At 34.9% G+C, this 23,398-nt stretch overlaps 3 protein-coding genes across 6 annotated transcripts; 2 read left to right on the top strand and 1 right to left on the bottom strand.

Annotated features, from left to right (window-relative positions):
* The first annotated feature begins 1,148 nt into the window (after positions 1 to 1,148).
* Positions 1,149 to 12,757, top strand: LOC133674100 (golgin candidate 5-like). Of its 3 annotated transcripts, none has more exons than XM_062095088.1 (20): positions 1,149 to 1,295; positions 1,439 to 1,652; positions 2,049 to 3,013; positions 3,804 to 3,875; positions 4,542 to 4,616; positions 5,840 to 5,954; positions 6,271 to 6,332; positions 6,452 to 6,499; positions 8,579 to 8,863; positions 8,961 to 9,020; positions 9,122 to 9,205; positions 9,517 to 9,582; positions 9,668 to 9,766; positions 9,847 to 10,065; positions 10,561 to 10,675; positions 10,755 to 10,975; positions 11,199 to 11,258; positions 11,379 to 11,492; positions 12,205 to 12,279; positions 12,425 to 12,757. In XM_062095088.1, exons 2-20 carry the CDS (start codon positions 1,499 to 1,501, stop codon positions 12,458 to 12,460), a joined length of 2,925 nt encoding a protein of 974 aa, XP_061951072.1. In that variant the 5' UTR covers positions 1,149 to 1,295; positions 1,439 to 1,498; the 3' UTR covers positions 12,461 to 12,757. The 3 variants fall into 3 exon arrangements, 2 of the variants coding, with proteins under 2 accessions (XP_061951072.1, XP_061951080.1); XM_062095096.1 differs by having other exon boundaries at positions 1,163 to 1,295; positions 1,497 to 1,652; XR_009835121.1 differs by lacking the exon at positions 12,425 to 12,757 and having other exon boundaries at positions 11,199 to 11,302.
* A 430-nt stretch (positions 12,758 to 13,187) lies between these two features.
* On the bottom strand, positions 13,188 to 13,867 carry LOC133681455 (uncharacterized). The gene is made up of 2 exons (XM_062104508.1): positions 13,313 to 13,867; positions 13,188 to 13,229 (listed from the first exon to the last, which is right to left on the bottom strand). Exons 1-2 carry the CDS (start codon positions 13,865 to 13,867, stop codon positions 13,188 to 13,190), a joined length of 597 nt encoding a protein of 198 aa, XP_061960492.1.
* Positions 13,868 to 14,648: 781 nt separating this feature from the next.
* LOC133692837 (probable plastidic glucose transporter 3) lies at positions 14,649 to 22,434 on the top strand. Of its 2 annotated transcripts, XM_062113991.1 has the most exons (15): positions 14,650 to 14,929; positions 15,401 to 15,515; positions 15,891 to 16,002; positions 16,099 to 16,166; positions 16,254 to 16,386; positions 16,485 to 16,584; positions 16,710 to 16,822; positions 16,960 to 17,053; positions 18,292 to 18,445; positions 18,527 to 18,670; positions 18,758 to 18,831; positions 19,656 to 19,744; positions 20,108 to 20,222; positions 20,925 to 21,109; positions 22,082 to 22,434. In XM_062113991.1, exons 2-14 carry the CDS (start codon positions 15,425 to 15,427, stop codon positions 21,105 to 21,107), a joined length of 1,470 nt encoding a protein of 489 aa, XP_061969975.1. In that variant the 5' UTR covers positions 14,650 to 14,929; positions 15,401 to 15,424; the 3' UTR covers positions 21,108 to 21,109; positions 22,082 to 22,434. The 2 variants fall into 2 exon arrangements, with proteins under 2 accessions (XP_061969981.1, XP_061969975.1); XM_062113997.1 differs by lacking the exon at positions 20,925 to 21,109 and having other exon boundaries at positions 14,649 to 14,929.
* The last annotated feature ends 964 nt before the right edge of the window (positions 22,435 to 23,398 follow it).

The following is a 23,398-nucleotide window of genomic DNA, read 5'->3' as shown; positions in this document are numbered from 1 at the left end:
AAAATTTGAACCGGAACCGGTTTAAACCGACCGGTTTCGATTCAGTCCGGTTCCCTTTTTTTAACATAAAAATCAGAAAAACCTATAGTAGCCTATCTCTTTCGCGTTCCATGCAAAAATCTTGAGGAAGTGTTCTGGGTTGTTATTGCTATCAATGATATTTTACCAAGAGCATTGTGAACACATCTTGGCTTCCCTCACTCACAAGATGTTCCAAGAACTGAGTGAGCAAATGAAGTCGATTTCAGAAAACCGCAAATAAAGAATTAGAACAACGAAATAAAAAGGAACGAGGGCCAAGAATCAGGGGTAGACTGAGAGCTACCTCTTCTCACATTCCTCCATAAGGGGCTCAACTGGAAGCAAAGAACGAATAGAAAGAATTGATTCAATTTTCTTGGTTTCAGGTTTATCGAACTAAAACCGAACCGAACTGAATAATTTTTTAAAAATTATAATCGGTTTAATCAGTTGACTCGGGTTTTTATCTTTTAAGTTTTTTTTTCAATTTATCCTTTAAAATTAGCTTTATTGAGTCTTGAGCTTTCTATTTTTTTTTTGTAATTTCCTTTTTCTAGTGTTATCTCAAGTCGTAGGCTAGTTAAGTTAACCTGAGTTCTCTCAAGTTATTATTGTTTTAATATCTCTTCTTATGTTAGAAAAAAATTAACCAGTTATACGGCATAACACGAACAAAAAAATTTAGTTTGCTATGCTAAGAACTTATTTGATATTGTGGTAACGATTGCTTTTCAAAGTGTTTTTTATTTAGAAATGCATCAAAATAATATCTTTTTATTTTTTAAAATTTAGTTTTTATATCAAGACATCAAAATTTAAAAAAATATATAAAAAATTAATTAAAAAAATAAAAAAATTTCAAATATTTTTAAATGTGATTTTGAAACTCAAAAGGCAAAGTGATAATGATTTTTTTAATTGTAATTCTTAACAAAAAGATTAATTATTATTTAAAAATAGTTAAATTAAATAATTAAAAAAGAATATATTGATTAAAAATTAAATTTTAAAAACAAAACAAGTGCATGTACTGTTTATTTAGTGAGCAATCAAATCGACCTCCCTCCTCGTTTTTGAAAACCACCACGTCTCTCTCTCTCTCTCTCTCTCTCTCTCTCTCTCTCTATATATATATATATATATATATATATATATATATAAAATAGCACCGAAATCCATCAACAGCTCAGCAACACTATTTACTGTACCACCACCACCAAGAGCCATTACGTGAATCTCCAAGAAGAAGCCCAAAAACGCATTCCCCCAACCGGGTTCAATTCTCTCCATTCGCTAAACTTTCAATTTTCAATAATTCAATCAGTTAGATTCTATCGCATTCGATTCAAAACCTTACCAAATAGATTCAATTTTGTGTTTTTCCCGATGGGATCTTCATGTGTGTTCTTCTTTCTAGGTACGATATTTTGATGATTTATTGTTCTTATTTTGTGCTCGGGGGTACGTTATACAAGAGATGGCTTGGTTTAGCGGGAAAGTCTCGCTAGGGAACTTCCCTGATCTAGCAGGGGCGGTGAATAAGCTCAGTGAGAGCGTCAAGAATATCGAGAAGAATTTCGACACTGCACTTGGTTTCGAAGATAAACCCGATTCTAGTACCAGCACTGAAGGTACTTTACCTACTACTACCACTACTTTTTACTCGTTATTTATATTATTTTATTACAGCTTTCAAGTAAAATGATTAGGCTACATTCGTTTATTAGACAGATTTAAATATCCTAGTTGTTCAAGTTACACCTTGTGGAATGCTTGAGCTCATGCATACGGCGTTTAAGTTATAATGGTGGATTAGAAATAGGTGGTTGATCTCACTACTTTGCAAGAATGTTGACCTTCGTGCACTAGAGCATGGAAGTTGGTTGATAATATGTTGTATTGTGCTGAAGTTTAATGACAAACTAGGGAACAACATGGTTGCATGTTCTGTACTTCTGTTTAAATGTTCTAACTTGTGTGTATTGAGACCAATTTTATTTAGAATCTTCGTTCCTTTTGCTTTCCAGCTTCGGGATTATGGCCAGTTATGTCCTTTATGGGGGAAAAAAGCGAGGATAGTACAGTTGAATCTTCAGAGAAAACTGTATCTCCACAGAAATCATCAACTGTTGAGGAGAAAGAGTCACAAAATTCTGACACTGAACAAACCACAGCTTTAGAAGAAAATCAAATGCTTGAGAGAGAAAAAGATGGCGAGCATCTAGAGATTGCTGAGAAAAAAGATGGTGTCATTTCAGACTCTGGCAAAGCTGAACTCGAATCCAAATTGCAATCAGAACCTAAGGCTGTCGAACCTCCTGAGCCAGATGTCCATGATGTTGAAATACCAGATTCAGCTGATGAATTACAGGGGAAAGAGATTTCAGAGGTAGGGCCTGCTGAAAATTCAGATACATTGGAGATCAAGTCAGAAGCACCCAGGGTTGATGAAGTCGAGGCTGCTTCCATCTTACATAACGACTCGCATAATGTGTTTCATGCCGAGAGCATAGATGAACAAGAGACAAAAGCTGAGGAGACTGTAGAACAAAGTTCAATTCAAGCTGAGGCATTGAATGATGTGCAAGCTGAGGCATCAGATAATGTCCTAGCTGAAGCATCAAGTGATAACCGAGCCGAGGCTTCAAGTGATACCCAAGCTGAAGCTGCAGTTGATTCATCCAGTTCACAGCCAATAATTAGTGCTGAAGTGAGTGACATGGCTTGTGAACTCTCCCTGTCCACTGCATCTCCCTCAGGTGAGGCTTCAGAAATGGTTTCTGGATCAGTTTCTAAGGTAGACGATGGCAATGATCAGACGGTAGGAGGAGACGAGGGAGTCAATCATGGCAAAGTTGGCAGTAAAGAGCAACGCCTGAGCTCAGGGTTGAATATATCAGACTCTATAGATTCCATGCTTGAACTAGAGAAGGTGAAGACTGAGATTAAAATGATGGAAACTGCATTACAAGGTGCTGCAAGGCAAGCTCAGGTATTACTACATGGCACAGATATATTATGCTGGAAAAAAAGTCTTCAGACTGACCCCATTGATGCATCGCTACTCTTATTTTCAAAATTGGACTGCATTATATGTTTATGCTGGGCAAAAAATTCAATTTTGGTCTTTACTGAGCTTTTTACAGTATACATACCACAATCAAAATACACCGGAACATCTTTGCTCATTTTCTTAGAATATTTCACTGGTCGATTCAACATTCTTATCTTCGTGATAGCCCTATAATTTATAGTGGATAGCAAGATCCTCTCCAGTTTTTTATTAGTTCTTTTTTTTGTGTTGTCATTGTTTTACACTAAGCTTGACCAACCTCTGTGTTGCTTGATTTTTTTATTATTTTTGAATGATTTTTTAGCATGTTTTCTTTCTCCTGTCCGCATAACACTTGTTCGTGATGGACTAATATCACTGTGATTTGTGAGTGTCAAATCTGATGCTCTTGCTTCACATTTCATTAAAGTTTTGTCCTCTCATGTTTCTCAAATTATGGTTGTTCTGGCATAGTGAATCAACCCAGCCCTCAAGGCATATCGCCTTCACCTTTCTGCTCATCAAGGGCTACATTAGTAGCTTTACAATGATGATGGTTGCTTGTGCTTCTCTTCTTTTGTTAAGAAGACTATTGAAATTTTGAACAACTGAACTTTTGATGAACAAAATTGATAATTTTTAGTGCTAGTTGTCTAAACTGAAATGTGTTGTAATTCTGTTTTGAGTTTTTATGTTAAACTAAAATCCAACTCTGATGTTCTTCTTCTAGGCAAAGGCTGATGAGATCGCGAAGTTGATCAATGAAAATGAGCACCTGAAAGTTGTTATTGGGGAATTGAAGGTCTGTATAAATTTTAACTATTTCTACGTTCAAGCTAATTTGGTTTAGGTACTTTGTGCATATGTGTGCATTAAGGTAGAATGGTTATTTTTTGTACCTTTTTAAAGAAAATCTGTTTTGTGCTAATTACATTTTATCTGGATAGTTCAATTAGTTTGTGTTGCAAAGGTTGTTCTTATATTTTCTACATGGGTTGTATTTTTTTATCTTAAAATAATTCTTATTGTCTTTTTGATTGCTATTTTGATGGTATTTTTTTTTGACGATGATGTTGTATATTTACCTAAAGCACCTATATGTGTAAGCCATTATCGGAATTTTATGCTTCTAGCTGTAAAACATCCCTTGTCTGGTAAACTTTATATTATAATAAGTACTATAACATCGGCACTTGCTCTTTAGTCCTTAATTTGACCCAAAACTTTGATTGTTGTGTGCATGTTAACTTGCATGAGTTGGGTTTTTTCAAAAAAATAATTTGCCATTTTTTTGTGTGTATGTGTTCACTTACAACATCTTCATCTCATCTACTCTCCTCTATTCTGTTTTGATCTCTGGTTCCACTTGTTTTTACAAATATTACTATTGGTTGATAAGATAATGATTTCTCTTTACTTTCTCTATAGCCTGAATATGATGTTTTTATCGCTGAATTTTATGGAACAGAGAAAAACCAATGATGCAGAAATCGAGTCTTTGAGAGAGGAATACCATCAAAGGGTTTCAACTCTTGAAAGAAAGGTATGCTCCTAAAATTTGAAAATTATGACATGCCTTTTCTTTTACACACACACACTCACACTCTTTCTGCAATTTCTTAACAAAAGAGAATGATTAGTTATTGGTTGTGGAGAATGAGCAGTTATTAATTGAGGTATATGTAATAACTAAGATGTCATGCTTTGATACTTATCAACCATATATTGATCAGCACATGAATACTGTCTACAGTATATATCTAGCTTAGCTGGCAAAGTCACTTGGATGGTACCAAGTGGCGTGGGTTCAAATCCCACTCACAGCAGGGAGGGGAGGGATTGAGGGAAGGAGAGGCTATCCCATGTTCTGTTGCATAAAGCCCAATTGGCCTCCTAATGAACCTGATGAAAAATGTTTACCGTTAGATATTCCACATAATCCCAGAAGGGTGCAATTTTATGATATTATTTTTTGTTGGCTCTTCCACTTATTAGATAAAGAAGTTTTGATCATTTATCTGCAATACCTTTCATTTTGATATGGGCAATACACATGTGCACATGCTGCACTATTATAGCTACTAGATTCCAAAGTAATTTCTTACATCCTCTAGTTCTTGAGATAAGTGGAAGAGGCTTTTGCTGTTTTGGAATCAGTGGGTGTCCCTGGATTGGGTGGGGGATTTGTTGATGATACATTTAGTGGGTTTTGGTAGGAGGAAGGACAAAATGTTTTATGCTTGTACAGTGTTTGCTATGATTTGGAATATTTGTTCCAGAATTTTAAGAACTCTCCTTTCAATGAGTTTTGCTGGCTTCTTAACAGCATTCTGCTTCACGATCTCTTAAAGGAGTCTCTATGGATCATATTCAGCCGACTGGAGTTGCATCTTGTCTAGTTTTGTTTTTAATTTTTTTTCCTATTCTTTGTACCATATTATGGAGGATAGCTTATCCTCCTTTTTTTTTTTTTGGGGATTCAAACTCATAATAATATATCCATCATTTACCAAACAGAAATGGTTTAAATTGAGAATACAGGTGATATTTAAAAGCCTGAAAGTTTTGCATAGTACCAATGCCTCTTGGTAGGCTAGTATGTTGTGGTAGCGTGAAAGATTTGCAACTTACATGCTGAGTTTCAGCCTGATGAGATGTGCATTTAAAGTTGATTTTTTTTTTTTTGCTTTTTCGATGGCAATTAATTGTAATGCTTTAAATTTCCTACTGCCGAGATTAATATTGTCTTGGAATGTTTGGTTACAGGTTTATGCTCTTACAAAGGAAAGAGATACACTTAGGAGAGAGCAGAACAAAAAAAGCGATGCTGCTGCTCTTCTGAAGGAAAAGGATGAAATTATTAACCAGGTTATGGCTGAAGGTAGAGCCGCACAAACATTTATATTCCATGTTTAATGAATGGTTCTGCCGATTCTTTCATAGGAAAAGATACTATAATTTCTCTCACTCTATGATTTTTTGCATGTTGAACAGTTTTGCAGTATGAGGGTTTGTAGGACTAGTCAGGATTAAGGTTTTGATTCATAACTACTTGATTTATCAACAATTGTAGAGGGTTGTTTCCTCTATTTTTAATATTTTTGTATGGTAGGAAACAATTTGGTGGAGTTTGCAGAGCAATGAGGTTTTTGTTTCACGTGCTCTTCTTATTTGAAGATTTTCCCTATGAATTCCAGGTGAAGAGCTTTCAAAAAAGCAGGCTACTCAAGAATCTACTATTAGAAAATTAAGAGCTCAGGTATCTAGTAGGCTTACTAATTATCTGAACTTTGAAGTTTCAATATCTAATCCCAATACTCTTGCCTTTCTGATCTAATGAATGTTTTGCATGTATCTTCACTTTTTGTGAAAGTCTAGAATAGAGAGCTTGAAGAAGAAAAGAAAGGTTTGATGACCAAAGTTCAGGTAATTTGATTCTAAACTGTGATGTAGCTGACGTAATATTATCATGATATTTTGGCTATTATGTTAACATTGAATTCATGATGACATAAAACAATTATTCCAAGGGTTATGGACTATACTGACAAGGTCAAGTCTGAAAAGAAGTCTGCAAAGAAACCCGAAAACATCTGATATAAAGCCTAGAATTGATGTTTTTCTGTTTTAATTATTTTTCTAGTTAATTTTGGATTTTAATTATTTTTTCCCTGCACAACTTAGGATTTATAATTTAGTTAGTATTTTACTATTTAAGAATCCTAATGCTAGATGGATTCTATTAATTAGGAAACTTGATGGAGGTCATGGGACCTTGTTAGATCAAGCCAAACTACCATAACCCGAGAGACAAAAATCAATCATCATGATTGAATGTCAGTATGAGCAAGAACCTTTCGATGATGAGGATGTTCTATGCGAACCTAATGGAGATGATGAAGAAGACTTATATGATGATGGTGGTGGTGGTGGTGGTCTTGCAAACAAGGACATAAAGGACTCGGTAATTTATGACAAGTCTTCTGGAGATATTGTTGAAGATTATTTTGGGATGATTTAAAGGTTGAAGTATTGGAGGACATAGATGATGTTGAACTCGAGTTTGAAGTAAAAAAATGTGGGAAGGAATTACAGGTGGACTTCATACGAGCAAAAAAAATAACATCAAATATTTTTAGGAAACTTGGAGGTCATGGGACCTTGTTAGATCAAGCCAAACTACCATAACCCGAGAGACAAAAATCAATCAACATGATTGAATGTTAGTATGAGCAAGAACCTTTCGATGATGAGGATGTCTATGCAAACCTGATGGAGATGATGAAGAAGATTTTTATGATGATGATCTTGCAAACAAGGACATGAAAGACTTGGTAATTTATGACAAGTCTTCTGGAGAAATTATTGAAGATTATTTTAGGATTCCTTTAAATACAACGGTTGAAGTGTTGAGGACATAGATGATGAACTCGAGTTTGAAGTAAAAAAATATGGGAAAGAATTACAAGTGGACTACATATGAACATAAAAAATAACATTAAATTTTAAAGTTCACATATCAAAGACATGTTACTTCGTGAATAAGTTAACTACAATATTATATTCGGAGTATTTGTTTCTTTGGGGTGGAAGAGTTCAATTTCTAATAGATAACTTGAGGACTGGTTTTTCTCAAGTGGGGGAGACTGACATAGAACAATTATCCCAAAAGTTCATGGACTAGATTGACAAGGTCAAGTCTGAAAAGAAGTCCCCGAAAACATATGATATAAAGCCTGGAATTATTGTTTTCATGTTTTAATTATTTTCCTAGTTAATTTTGGATTTTAATAATTTGTTTCCTACTTAGCTTAGGACTTATAATTTAATTAGTATTTTACTATTTAGAAACCCCAATGTTAGATGAATTTTATTAGTTAGGAAAGTTTTAATTAAGAATCCTTCCTATAAAGGAATTTAGCACTAATATAAATAGGGATGTCTAGTTTATTTTATGGAGATCAAGACTATTATTCATATTCAATAAAAATATCAGAGAATTTTCTTTAGATTTCTCTACCCTAGGGCTCAAGAGCTTTAGTTTTATCTTCGCTATACGCTGCGTTATATGATGAGATGGACTATTGTATCTGGACTTTTTTGGCCTTTTTTTGTTGAAAGTCTTATGAGCAGATATGTTGCACAAATTTGCAGAAGATGATTGAGCATTGATAATATGCGGGGCCTTTTTAAATTTGATTCTACATTCAATATTTTAATGTTTGTTAAGCCGTGCTTAGATTCTGATGTCATCTGAATGGACGACTAATACATATTGCTTGCAAATAAATGAAAGTTGAAGGAATGTTCTTTGCAAATTCGGCAATTAAATCCTGTTCTTTGTTAGCTTCCTTGTGTTATGATTATCATGTGAATTGCTGCTAAAACACCTTTTTTATGTGAGTTTCTTATGTAATTCAATTCATATATCTACCTTTTCTGGTCATTGTTTTGGCATCAACCTGTATTGTATCAACAATATTAACTTTTTTGTTCCACTTCCAGGTGGAAGAGAATAAAGTAGAGAGTATAAAAAAGGACAAGACAGCTACAGAGAATTTGCTGCAAGAAACAATAGAAAAACACCAAGCAGAGCTTTCAGCCCAGAAAGAGTATTATACAGATGCTTTATCTGCATCCAAGAAGGCTGAAGCATTAGCAGAGGCACGTGCTGATAATGAGGCCAGAACTGAATTAGAGAGTCATCTAAGAGAGGCAGAGGAACGCGAGACTATGCTAGTTCAGGCACTTGAAGAATTAAGACAAACTTTTAGTAGAAAGGAGCAGGAGGTTATACTCAATTGTATTAACATTGTTGATTTGTGCCTATTGATATGCTTGAAATGACTCTCTAGCATAAGTTCTTAATTGACTTTTGGTTTTGTAGGCTGTTTTTAGAGAGGACATGCTATGCAGGGACATTGAAGATCTTCAAAAATATTATCAAGTATGTTGAACTTTATCTTACCTTGCTGTAAAGTTACTTTTGCTTTTGCATTATTTTCTATTTACTTCAAGTTGTGATGTGTAGTTTTGTGTGTTCTCTAGGCAAGTGAACGTCGATGTGAGGAGCTGATTACTCAAGTTCCTGATTCTACAAGGCCTCTCCTAAGGCAGATTGAAGCCATGCAGGTGGATTTATAATTTTCATCCATCTTTAGGTAACATTTGGTGATTGTCTCGGGACAGAAAAGACAAAGGCGGTAGGAAAGAGCGACACGTCTCTTTATCTCTTGTTTTGGAAGTATAAATTCACTCCAAAACTATCGGATATTTATTTCTATGTCTCTGTCTTTCCAACCAAACACGTTTCTATTCCCACCATCTTTGTCTCTTCTGTTCCTGAACGGTAACCGAACCCTACCTTAGAGTTGCCATGGGTGTCCTTATGAACCTCAAGTTCCAAGCTATTTTGTTTATAACTCTTTGTCACTTGGTATTAGGAAACAACAGCTAGAAGGGCTGAGGCCTGGGCTGCTGTGGAGAGATCTCTAAATTCTCGACTCCAGGTGCCTGAACGTTATTTCTTGTTATGATATAACACGTGAAACTTGTAAAGACATCTCTATTTATTATTAGCTGTTACACTGTCAGGAAGCAGAGGCCAAAGCTGCTGTTGCTGAGGAAAGAGAGCAATCTGTGAATGAACGCTTGTCTCAAACATTATCTCGAATTAATGTTCTTGAAGCGCAGGTTCATCATCTTTCTATGAACAAATTTTTGTTAGTGATGGAACTATTTGATGAATTGTAGCTGAAATTGGTTATGCTCAGATTTCTTGTCTCAGGACCGAGCAAACACAGTTAAGTAGGTCCCTTGAAAAGGAGAGACAGAGAGCAGCTGAAAATAGGCAGGAATACCTTGCAGCCAAGGAGGAAGCTGACACTCAAGAAGGTCGTGCCCGTCAACTTGAAGCACAAATTAAGGAACTGAGGCAGGAAAACAAGGTAGAGTTACAAGATGCATTAACACACAGGGAACTTCTACAACAGGTATCACCCTTTGGTTTCCTTCTACCCATGACTATCATGGTTAATTAGGTTGCATGTGTTTTTATTCTGGATTTCCCTTCCTTTTTCAGTTTTTCTTCTACATTACAAACACAATTCAGTCTTGACAATACTAGAATTGAATGCTCAACTTGAGTTGTCTAAATAAATGAATCCATGGAAAGGGCACTTATTGATGTTTTGTCTGTGGAGCTGAAGAACCTGCTCAGTTATTGAACTTTCCCTGCAAGAACCTGATATTTTTCAATCTTTTAGGAAGATGATCTAGACATAATAGAAGTTGATTTGAAGTTTATTAATTTAGTCCAAGTTCGGAATTCATATGAAGCTGGATGGTTATGTAGAGAATAATTTTGTTATTGTTTTGGAGATTTCTCTGAAAGACTAGAACAAAAGCCATCTTCCTACTTTATCATATGCACTTAAGGTGTAATGCTGTCTGGAAGATTCGTGATTTAAGCTCATGATTTGTTTCAGGAAATTGAAAGAGAGAAAGCTGCTCGGTTGGAGTTGGAAAGGACAGCGCACGACCATTCTACTTCTGCATCTGATCAAACTCCTATTGCAAGGAGCAACTCTGCTTTTGAGAATGGTCTGCTTTACTTTGGAAATTTACACCAGTTAACTTCTTATTGCTTTCATATATTTTTTACATTTTGCAAATTTTGCAGGAAATTTAACCCGAAAGCTCTCCACTGCTAGCAGCCTGGGCAGCATGGAAGAGAGCTATTATCTGCAAGCATCTCTGGACACATCTGACAGTCTTTCTGAACAGAGAAATTTTGGAGAGGCAACCATGAATCCTTACTACATGAAGAGCATGACACCTAGTGCTTTTGAATCTGCCCTTCGTCAGAAAGAGGGTGAACTTGCATCATATATGTCTCGTTTGGTATGTATTGCTTTTTTCTTGAACTTCATGCTTAAAGTATTGCTTGTTATCACCTATCTTCATGCTGTATGCTGTATTGTGCATTCTGGTGCTGAGTTTTCGCAGTGTGTATCCTGTGTGGATATGTTGCATTTGGACAATCATCTGGGTTTATGCTTAAAATTCATTCTATTTCATCCATGTGCAGCTCTGATCAATTATTTGCATTTTTTGTGCGGTCCAGGCATCCATGGAATCTGTCCGTGATTCTCTTGCAGAAGAGTTGGTCAAAATGACATCACAAGTGAGTTTCTACATGTTCTTTAGTGAGTCACATTCACAGAATAGGTAATTACCTATATATTATTGTTCTACTATATTTTCCCATGTCATTGAGTTCAATGAATGTTTTGATCCGCTGCAGTGTGAGAAATTACGGGCCGAGTCTGCTCTTTTGCCTGGTGTACAGGCAGAACTAGATGGACTGAGGCGAAGGCACTCTGCTGCCCTGGAGTTAATGGGTGAACGTGATGAGGAGGTATGTAAGGAATAAATTCTGATTTTCTGTTGATGTTCTTGAGATCTTATTGCATAATTGAAATGTGCTAAACCTCTTAAATTGTTCAAGCAAGTTCCCAGAATCCTTGAAGGAATTTTATTTTTGATTGGCTTATAAAAGAAATGCATTTTGTCTCTGGAATTAAGTTTGCCCCAAAATATGATTGATCATTTTTACTCCACTCCATGGTGTGCTCATTGTTTAAATAAAAAGTGGACAGTTGTAGAAATCATTTGTCCACCGGAGTGCTGTAGATTTTTGTTTCTTGTTCCACTTCCTTTCTTTTAAACCGCCCTTTATCAAATATGCATGCACTAAATCGAATAGAGTTCTAGGAAAAATGAAGTGAAGCAGAGCCTTCAGCATGAAGTTTGTCCAATACAAATGGGAAGAATAACACTCAGACTGATTTTTTTGTTTTTTCATGTAATCGTGCTGGAGGATTCTGTGCCAGATTTTGAAATATGTTTGGCCACTTGCTATGCAAATACTGAGAGAATATATTGATAACAAATATACTTGAGTAGCATATGTCTGTCTATCTATCGTGATTTCCATATTGTAATTATGGAAGTGGGATTTCTTGATGCCCTTTCCCCTATTCTTATATGGTTAAATGGAAAACATAGTCGAGTGGAATTTGTGTGTTATTTATTATATCCTGACATTTTGAGTGTCTTCATATTTCTAGTTGGAGGAACTTCGTGCTGATATTGTAGACTTGAAAGAAATGTACAGAGAGCAAGTAAATTTGCTTGTCAACAAGGTATTTTATTTCAATCTTCTTTTCCCCAAACATTTTCGTACCATTCTAAAAAAATGTGGTGATTTTTTACTCTCTGTTTCATTTTTTTTACCTGAAGTCGCTCTCACTAGTTGTTTCTGTGCTTACGCTTGCAATCTGTTGACAGATCCAAATATCAAGTACATCCTCTGGCAATGCCTGACAAATTGACTCGACAGAATGTGGTATTTACCATTTACTGTGAAGCTCGTGGTATAGTTGCAGGGGATGTGATTTATCGTTCGTTCGAACCTTTTTTTCTCTCTCCCCCTCTATACTTGTGATTGCGGGGGCAAGCGGCGATATATTCATAGGAGATCCTTTTTCATGAAACCTAGAATTATATTGTAATTGAGATGAATTTGTTGTATAGCAGAAACCCGAAGGTGACAAATTTGTTTCTCCAGCTTGAAGATGATATAAATTTTTGGATTTATTTAGTTATGATTAAAATTCTTCATTACAGTCTTCACCTTTCACTTTAACTTGCGAAGCTAATAAGGTTAATAATGAGATCAATCACAGAAAACCTCGGAGGCTATAACTGTTAGAAAACGCTCGAGATCTGAAGGTTTTGCGGGCAAATCTTTATGATCTGTGCAAGCGTGAGTTTCTTGCTTCTTCCATTTACATTTATTGAACATTGAATTCAGAACTGAGAAATACTGAGAAACAGTATTTAAGATACACTCGAGCATTCCTAATTAGCCATGCCCCCAACAGAACTGAGAAACAGCAACTGCTACAATCTGAGCGTATACTGTTTCTTAAGAAATTCCGAATCGGTTTGTGCCCTTAACAAGGAATTCTAAAACATCATTCTTCGTGTATAAACCCTAATCATTCTCAAAAAAAGAAAAAGAAAAACCTAATCAATTAGTTAAGAAACTTCAAACCTGCAGAGCGGACAGAATTTGCTCTTCTCCAACCAACTGCGTATGCACCCGCAATGATAGACATGTGAGCAAGGCAATCGAGTTGCTTCACAGCCAACCAAAAGTTGGTCGAAACAAACTGCGCATGGCTGGTTAGCAGACCCTTCTAATTCAACCTTCACAATCTCCAATTTCTCTATAGACGATGCGGTGGCAGGCACAAAGCTTAAGACATCATCATCATCATCATCATCTTCGTCGTCGCTGCCGCCGCCCGAAGACTCATCAAAACTTGGTGGGACATCAACTCTCACCTTCATATACAAAACCTTACGATCCAAGAGCAGGACACTTCTTGCCATTTGACGAGCACAAGTCAATACCTGATCTATCATGAAAGCCCTAACAGGGATATCCATAACATTAAGGATATTACGGATGGTTAATCTTGATGTTTCTAGGTCATGCAATAACTGGTCACGATCAACCAGGAAATCTCTCTTCACCCAATAGCAGTCCGCATCGTAGAGATGCTGTGATTCATCATCTTGAAGATCGTCTTCGTCAAAAAGTACAAGAGGCATGAAACTTGCTTCAACCACAATGCAGAACTTGTTACACAGAACAGAATCATCTCCTGGTTTAACTAAATCCAGTGGAATAGTAGAAAAGCATAAGTCACCAAAGTCTGACATTAGCCCTAGCTTATTAGCTTGGATCAGAAACGACTGCAGAGAGTAAATTTTCTCTACCGATCAGTCATGCGATAGGAAAGGGAAGCTACTAAACATATATATACACAATCGTTAAACCTATGTTTGTTCGGAATCCTTAAGCAACAAGAAAACTTTCGATGTCATGTTACGATGTAGTCGTTACCGCATTTATGGGAAGTGATTTACTTGAATTATGTAGCATTTTTATTATTGGTTTATTAATATGTTTGAATTTACGTAGATATTGTTTAAAGTAATTTTATTTGTAAATATATTAAAATAATATTTTTTTTTAATTCTAATATGAATATAAAAACATAACAAAATAATTTCAAATTATTTCTTTTTCAAAAATACTCACACTTTTATTCTTTTTATAATTTGTAAAATGAATTAAAAAATTATATTCAACAGTATTGATATTTGAGTAGATTTGCCATGAGGTTTACCTGTTTTTGTATTTAAAAAGTATTTTTAAAAAAATTTAAATTTTTTTTATTTTTTTTATTTTAAATTAATATTTTTTTAGTATTTTTAAATTATTTTATACGTTAATATTAAAAATAATTTTTTTAAATAAAAAATATTTTTTTAATATAAAACATATTTTAAAAAACAATTTTTAAAAACGTTATATTCAATAATTCGGCAACTCCTAATTTCTTTGAATTATTATTATTATTTATAGCAAATGCTATCGTGTCAACAACACGTGAACAAGGACAGTTATCATCTCGTGAATACGGCCACACCAGATCCTGCTTCCCATCAACAACCAACGGCCAGGTGTCGTCTCTCTCGATTTGCTTGCTCTCTTTTAAGAAAAAACCAGTGAGTGAGGGAGAGGGAGGTCTAGTCTCAATGTCACCGCTATACTATGCATCCATCCCCATCACCCGCGCACATTAGCTATAGCCTACTCACACTCGGTCAAAACTCTCATTTTCTAAGAAACGGTTGTTTCTCCTAAATCTGACGCTCACCTTCTCTCTCCCCGTGAACAGAAGGCGCATTTAATTGTTGATCACAGCCACCGGAAGGGTACTCTTCTCGAAATCCATTCCGTCTCCACGTCTAAATATAAATATTTAGCCAGCCAACATTTCTTTTTTATCACAAACACCCTCTCTCAAACTCTGTTTCTCTTCGTCAGAAGTTGCTGCGCTTTCTTTCTTTCTTTCTTCTTCTTCTTCTTCTTATTATTATTATCATTATCATTATCATTATTATTATTATTATTATTATTATTATTACTACTACTACTATTTTTCTTCTCCGATTACCAAAAAGAGATGGCGAGTTTGTTCTATAGGCGTTGGTTTCTTAGACTTGTTTTTACAAGGAATGAGATCTAAAACGAGATCCTATTATTATTATTTCTTTGGATTTATTTTAACTTGTGATAATATTTTGTTTAAAGAATAGAATCTTGATTAATATATAGAGTTAGAGAGGATGATTGATACGATACTGTATTAAAATAAAATAAAAGGGACTGATCTGGATTTGCAGGTGGTAGACAAAGTAAATCTTGCAATGAGAGGGCGTTATGTGGAGACAGTGGTGACCAAGAAACGGGCTTCGTCCAGGGATTTTATTAATGCCTATGATAGAGAAGAAAGTTCTGGTATTTTAATTTTAATCATTTCTTTCTTTCTATATATATATATATATTGCTGTGTGTGTGTGTGTGATCTAATAAGAAAGAATATATCATACTGGGGACCGCAGATGCTATGTGAATATTCTTATTTAGAATAAAAAAATGCACAAGCTGCTCTATTTCTCCTTTTCTTTTGTGTACTTTTGCTATGCTAATTCATCAACTATATATATATATATATATGTATATATATATATATAGTGTGTGTGTGTGTGTGTGTGGGAGAGAGAGAGAGAGAGAGAGCCAAGGCATTGATTTTCGTATTTAAATCACATTGTTTTTTCAGTGATTTGATTACTCATGCTTTTAGTTTCTCCCGATATCTGCTATTGGCTGCAGGACATTTAGCGATTGGAACAGCCAAAGATGCTGGAAACCCTCACTGGAGGCATTCTTTGGTGCATGTACTGGTAGCAACTCTTTCTTCATTCTTATTCGGCTATCATCTTGGGTGTGCCCCTCTAACTCTATTCACTTTTGCTCTTCTGCTCAAGTTTTAATGATTTTGGATACATTATTTACTAATATTTTTGTATTATTAATTCAGAGTAGTTAATGAAACACTAGAAAGCATCTCTTTTGACCTTGGCTTTAGTGGGAATACCATGGCTGAAGGTACTTCATGCAACAAACTGTTCATTTTGTTTCATCTTCCCTTAGTGGAAAAAAAATAAAAATCTAATGGATTCTTTTCATTTGAAGGTCTGGTGGTAAGTACATGCCTAGGGGGTGCATTTGTTGGATCTATATTCAGTGGCTGGATAGCGGATGGTGTTGGGCGCCGCAGGGCGTTCCAGCTTTGTGCTTTACCAATGATAATTGGGGCTTCAATGAGGTATGCATAGGGACTTGTATTTGTTTCAGGCTCATTTTCCAAATTCTTATTATGTCTAAAACTCTTTCTAATGAGGCTATTCAAATAAAAAATTGCAGTGCAACAACAAAAGATCTGTGGGGTATGCTTCTAGGGAGGTTTTTTGTTGGCACTGGGATGGGAATTGGCCCACCTGTTGCGGCTCTCTATGTCACAGAGGTACAGCTGTATAAGAAATGATAATTTTGATATATACATTGCCAGCTAACTTCTCAGGATCCTACCTTTGTTTGCTTTTCATTCATTTATTGATTGAATAAAACATATATCACTCTAATGAATAGGTTTCACCAGCTTATGTAAGGGGTACTTATGGGAGTTTGACCCAAATTTCGACATGTCTTGGACTTTTGGGATCTTTCGTTATTGGAATTCCAGCCAAGGACACTATGGGTTGGTAAGAAAATTTGAAAGGAGGTTGAAGATTACTGTTCACTGCAAAAATTCTTTCAATATGTTTCAGCCATTCAAGTACATTGCTTGTGATCGCATTAACACAAATTAGTTGTCTTATTAACTCGTTGCTCTGCTCAGGTGGCGCATTTGTTTTTGGGTGTCTGCCATCCCTGCTGCAATGCTTGCTCTTTTTATGGAGTTTTGTGCTGAGAGTCCTCACTGGCTTTTAAAGGTCATCTGATCTTCAGTTTTATGCATATCAAACAATTCAAATTTTTTTTCTTGTGCTTGCATTGGTCAAGCTTAGATCCACCCTCTTGATGTTTGCACCCAAGTCGGGAGAAATATGCCTATATGTGACCATACACGCGCACATGGTTATGTAACACCACATTTTTCTTGTTCAATAAAAGTACCCATATTGCCAATCCCTCAAGTTTGGATTAAGGCTTTGTTGTTGTTAACTTGTTAAGAGCTATTTAATGAAAAAATCATCATTGAAATTCATCTGACATCTATGAATAGATGTGGGTTACAGGTTACAATTGGTGATTAGATCTTCATAATCTACTAATAATCTTAAATTTCATAAAGATGCATATGATTTTATTTTATTTGGGAAGATAAGAGTGTTAATTACCAAATATAATGTGAAGAAATGCGCAAAGATAATAATGGACAATACTCTAATAGTTGAACATTTTTGAACAAGTCGTCCTTTAGCATGTGGTCTTAGAGCTAGGCTGCATCTCACAATCTAGGAAGCTCCTTTGAATTTTAATGTAGGTTCTTTCCTCTTATGATGGTTGGATATTAAATGCTGGAAAGTAGTATGCTGACTCTTGTCCTTTTCTTTCCTTTGCAATGTCACATCCTCTTTTTGTAGTTTTGACTCATTACTCCTAACAGAAATTTTGATGATAAAACTTCAAAGATAAATTTTTCCCTCGAAAAAGTTTAAGTTTTAAAAATTGGTTGTTTAAAATTATTGCTTTAGGATCAAATTTTCAAATTGTATTTAAATCAAATTCAGTTTTCCCCTTCTCTAATTATTTTCATGCAAGTAACTGAATCCTTCTTCCATGTTGTATGAACAAGCCATCATAATATTTTAAAGAGTACAATTTTGACGCAACAATACTTTTGCTGGGGCAGTCTAGAAGTAAATTACAATTGATACTGGCGTTTTTTCTCTGCAACTCTAACTTCTGTTCTGTTAATTGCTCAAAATATTAAAAAATATATCATTCAAGCTTCTTTCTTCAAATAATTATTCAAGTGTTATCAATATTGTTCGAAAGTTGTTCTGAAGAACAAAAAGTTTAGTAAATGAACCAAAGTTCAGAGCTAGATAGAGGTTGTTATGTTTAGCTTTATCATGAGTACTCAGTGTGATCTTGGTTCATTTAGCCATTGTATAGAACGTAATTTAGTAAGTAATGATAATAGATTTTCCTAAATTTACTTCAGAGGGGAAGAAGTACTGAAGCTGAAGCCCAATTTGAGAAACTTTTAGGAGGATCACATGTCAAATCTGCAATTATCGAATTGTCAAAGTCAGACCGGGGAGATGAAGTTGATAAAGTGAAGTTATCAGAGTTTCTTTATGGTCGCTATTTTAAAGGTGCATTTCTCTTTTAACTTGCAGTTATATTTTCACATTAGTTTTCTTTCAAATAATTACATTTGAATTCTCCATTTGCAGTGGTTTTCATTGGGTCTGCCCTTTTTGCCTTGCAACAGCTATCTGGAATAAATGCTGTATTCTATTTTTCATCAGCTGTCTTTAAAAGTGCTGGTGTACCTTCAGACTCTGCAAACATATGTGTTGGAGTTAGCAATTTACTGGGTAGAGAGGGCTTTTCTCCCAGACATTGACTTGTGGATATTGTTGGCTATCTCTTCCAAATTATGATTCTATTTTTAATATCTTCAGGGTCAATAATTGCGATGGTTATGATGGATAAACTGGGAAGAAAGGTGCTACTTACTGGAAGCTTCTTTGGCATGGTAAGAAAAAAAAAATGTGGTGGGAAAACTGCTATTTATTTTATTTTCTTGAAGATTATGTCTATAATGTGAAGATTGGTAGGTTCAAACATGAAACAAGTATCAACAGTGTTAAAACCATATTTTGATCTTCCAAGCAAGCCATTTTCCAGTCATTTCTCCCATTTAAGTGGGGTGGGGAAGCAGAATTTGGAGATAGTCTCATGCCCTTCTGCCATTTTCCAGGAAGTAGTTGCTCTCAAGACCTGGATCTTATACCAGGCTGTGTGTAACTTGTAACTTCCTAGCACCAGGTTCTAATCTGATTGCATTATAGAATCTTATCAGGGTCCATGTGTATGTTTGCAATGGAATAGACAGATAGTGATTGGGTCTTTGAACAGTAAGAGTTTTCTTAATTGATAGAGAAAGTCACCAACAAGGTGGAATGTAACATCATAACCGTATAGGTGAAGATAATGAGTTAATTAATCAAATATAACAGGCAGTAGTCCTTATAACTTTGCCTCTTTTTTGGAAATTTATGGAGAATTGATTTATTACATGGCAATATTGAGTGAATAACTGTAGACTAAATGATGCATTTGTGCTGACAATAAAAACTCAAGAATTGTAAAACGTAGACCAGAAGGTGGCGTAAAGTTAATGCTAGAATAGGAGCTTTGTAGGTAGGGTCCAGCAGTTTGTGAGTTCTGTTTTTGTTTTTGCAACTGGATTCCTGTGGTACCAATATGCAATTTATGAGTTTAATGCTACAGATTTGCATTAGCAGAATAGAATGTGACAACATGCTTGATCGATACTTCATGCATTCTGTTGTGCAGGCAGTCTCAATGGGTCTTCAAGCAACTGCAGCTACGTCATTTGTGTCAAGCTTTGCAGCATTGTATCTATCAGTTGGAGGCATGCTGCTGTAAGTAGTCATCCTTATACTCCAGAACTTGTGAGAAAAAGATCACTTTTCATTATGAATAAACCAAAATATTAACCAAGCTTATGATGACTTGGTCATTACTTTCAGACAATCCAATTCTCTTTTAGCATGAATTCATGAAACTTTTTTGACGAAATATACTATAATTAAGCATCAGTTGATATTGGAACCAAAATTGGAATAACAGAAGATGCATACACTTAAAGGAAATCTCCTAACATGTGAGATATGAATGATAAGTTGTTTAGAAACTAGTTTTTTCCATGAAGATTGTCAGGTGAAAACTTATTATTTTGAAGCCTCATGGTTTCTGTTATTTAAAACACAAAACTGCTAGTGCAGGTTTGTATTGATGTTTTCTCTCGGCGCTGGTCCAGTTCCTAGTCTCCTACTATCAGAAATATTGCCAAGCCGGATTAGGGCAAAGGCGCTCGCAGTTTGCATGGCCGTGCATTGGGTAATTCTTTCATGGCTGTCCTTGATTTTTTTGACCAAAGACCTTTTCTTTCGGGCAATTGAGACAGCCAAGTCTACACCTATGCAACTAATTTTTTTTTTTAATCACTTCAATTGATAGATTAATCTTTTTGATGATGACTAGACAGTAAAATTTGGAGGAGAAAATCTTGGCAATGGATAATTCTCTCATGGCTGTCCTTCATTTTTCTGACCGAAGACATTTTTCATTTTTTGGCCATTGAGACAGCCAAGTCTACACCTATGCAATTTATCACTCCAATTTGATAGATTGATCTCATTTTGGATGATGACTAGACATTAAAACTTGGAGGAGAAAATCTTGGCATTTCCAGTAGACTAACGAGCATAATGATATAAGAATTTGAAGTTTGATTCCACATAGAGAGAGTTCTGCTGTATTTTGTCATATTCAAAGAACAATATTATCTGCAAACACAATTCAATCAAAGCAAATTACTGAATTTTTTTGTCACAACACATTTGAGATAGTTTAGGTTTTCTTCTTGTTGATTTGTGAATTTAGTTCTTTTGTCTGGGTAAATTTTAGTTCCAGCTTCGAAGACTTGGATCTGTGCCAAGTATATAAGTTAGGTCATTTTCTTGTCTCCCCTTGGATCACTTATCCAAACTCATTATTTGTTGTCATCGTGTTGCTGATTAAGTTAGGTCTTTGTAACAGGTTATAAATTTCTTTGTTGGCCTCTTGTTCTTGCGTTTACTGGAGCAAATTGGGCCCTTGGTCTTGTATACAGTCTTTGGAAGCTTTTGTCTGGTTGCTGTGTTTTTTGTGAAGAAAAATGTGTTGGAGACAAAAGGAAAATCACTCCAAGAGATTGAGATTGCACTTATGCCTCCAGAGTAAAGGTCGATCGTTTTCATACTGTTTCCCAGAATAGTCTTCTGTTTACAGATTTTTTCTTTAATTAAAAAAATTATTTAAGGGCTAATCAATTGTATTGCTTGGAATAACCTAGTCTATGATAGTTTGCTAGAAACTATTATGGAAGTTAAAAAATGGGACCTATTTTCCTCGCAAGGCTTTTTCTTGACATAATGGTTTTCAACTTTCCAAATGCCTTGATTATTTATACAAATGTTAACTTGGCAACTGCGTTCATTTGAGAGCTTGGTCCTGCATCTTCAACCATCAAAACGACACCATGTTTATCCTTTTACCCCCATGTTTATCCACAATAGCTATTTGCTTCTCGCTATTGATAAGTTTTAAATTTTCATTAGAAGCCAAAGGATCGCTTTACCCAGTTTGTGATATACTTTAACTGCAACTTATTTCATTTTTTATTCTATTCTATTTTGATTTCCTACTAGTAGCTGGCTTTGTTCAGGGTATTTTTGGCTGAGAAACCCACATATTTTGCATTTTGGTGTTATAAATCATGGCTTTGTTTGGATACAATTTACTCTTCCCTTTATAGCTCTATTTACTTCACATTGCACATGTTTCTTTTCCTTTTAAGTTAAGGGCAGCTCTCAGTTTAATCTGTCATGTAATTGTTTCTATCTCCCCCTATAGTTCAGCATGAAGATTAAAATGATTTTCATCCATAGGCATGATGAGCAGACTTTGGATGATTATTCTATTTGTTCCAACAAATAGATCAACTTGGATATAAAAACTAAACCATTCTTCCTATTTTGTGTCTCAAGCATGGCTCACCTCTTAGAACATTTCCAGCCATGGCTAAAATGGTTTTTGATCAGGACGTGAATATATTCTGGCTGGCTTCTGTAATCTATCTGAAATCGAGGATCTCTTATTATTGTTGTTGTTATTATTTGGATAAATCTGATCTTGGGAATCATGTTGATTTGCAGGAAGACGAAGGGATATTTAGTTGGATGTTTCTATGCCTCTGCGCCAATTTTGCCTTGTTGAGTTTGGAGATAGCGGTAGAAGTGGAGAAATTGGAAAATACATCGATAATGTGCTCGCTCTAGAAGGCCCATGTATACCGCCGGAGCATTATTATTTTTGTAGCAGGATAATTCACGAGCACATCGGTGTATACTCCAAACTGTCCACTACAGAAATTGAAGCGAAGCAGAATAGGTTGTAGAACTTGGGATTCTACCCACAAATAATATGCTTTACATATATTAGGTTGTCAGCAGCTGACTCTATTCCATGCGAGATAAATGCAGAAATTCAAGAACATTATTTTAGAAAATTAAGAGAATTCTGATACTGCTCAATTTATATTATGTTTTGAGTGATAGAATCTAATCTGTTTGTTTAGTTCAATTACAAAACAAATGCCTGTAAATATTAATTATATACATGAGATCAAACACAAAGTAGGCTTGCATAAACAAAATGCAAACTAGATTCTTAAGAACATTTGTTGAAGTACTTGAAGATCTAATTGTGTAAATGATCAATCATTTATATTTAAAATTTTAATGCTCATCTCAAAATGATTCCAATCAGTCTATCAAAATCTTAATAATATTACCTCGATTAGTTTTGCACTACTAAACAAAATATAATATAAAATATCTCTATAATAACAAAAATTAAGACTATAAAATATAATATAAAATATCTCTATAATAACAAAATTAAGCTCTAGAGTAAAAGGAAGAACAAAGTATAAGAGCCCTGGAAAACTAAAGGAAAGAAGGTTGATGAGCTACTATTTGGTGTTCAGACTCCATTTCAACTATTTTTTATAAGGTTTTTTTGAAACCACAACTGATGCAAAATTAATTATTATAATTGCTAGAATTAATTATTGTTGTTTGCTTTAGTTATCCTACATAAAAATAATAATAAAAACCCGATAGTTTTAGCTTTAGCTGTAAAAACTAGATATTATTTTAATTAGAAAATAAAATTGTCTAAAAAGAAAAATTAATTATTGTTTCAACTATTTATTCATAAGTTAAAAAATTATTTTACAATAAACTCAAGTTCAAGCCCAAGGATACAAGATCCAAAACATAAGGTTTGAGGCTTTGGGATTGGAACTCAAGGCCTATATCCATGCCGTGACAAGTCGAGTGAGCATGCTTGTGTTGCTTAAGTTCAAAGCCCGATTTGCTAAAATTCTCTATTTTCTAAAAGCTTTGTGACATACTAACCCATTTTGAACTTTTCATCTTTTCACCATATAGCTTCAATAACAATTTTTA

The sequence above is a fragment of the Populus nigra genome, chromosome 1, assembly GCF_951802175.1.
Source record: "Populus nigra chromosome 1, ddPopNigr1.1, whole genome shotgun sequence".
Taxonomy (NCBI): Eukaryota; Viridiplantae; Streptophyta; class Magnoliopsida; order Malpighiales; family Salicaceae; genus Populus; species Populus nigra.
This window is presented reverse-complemented; position numbering and strand designations above follow the sequence as displayed.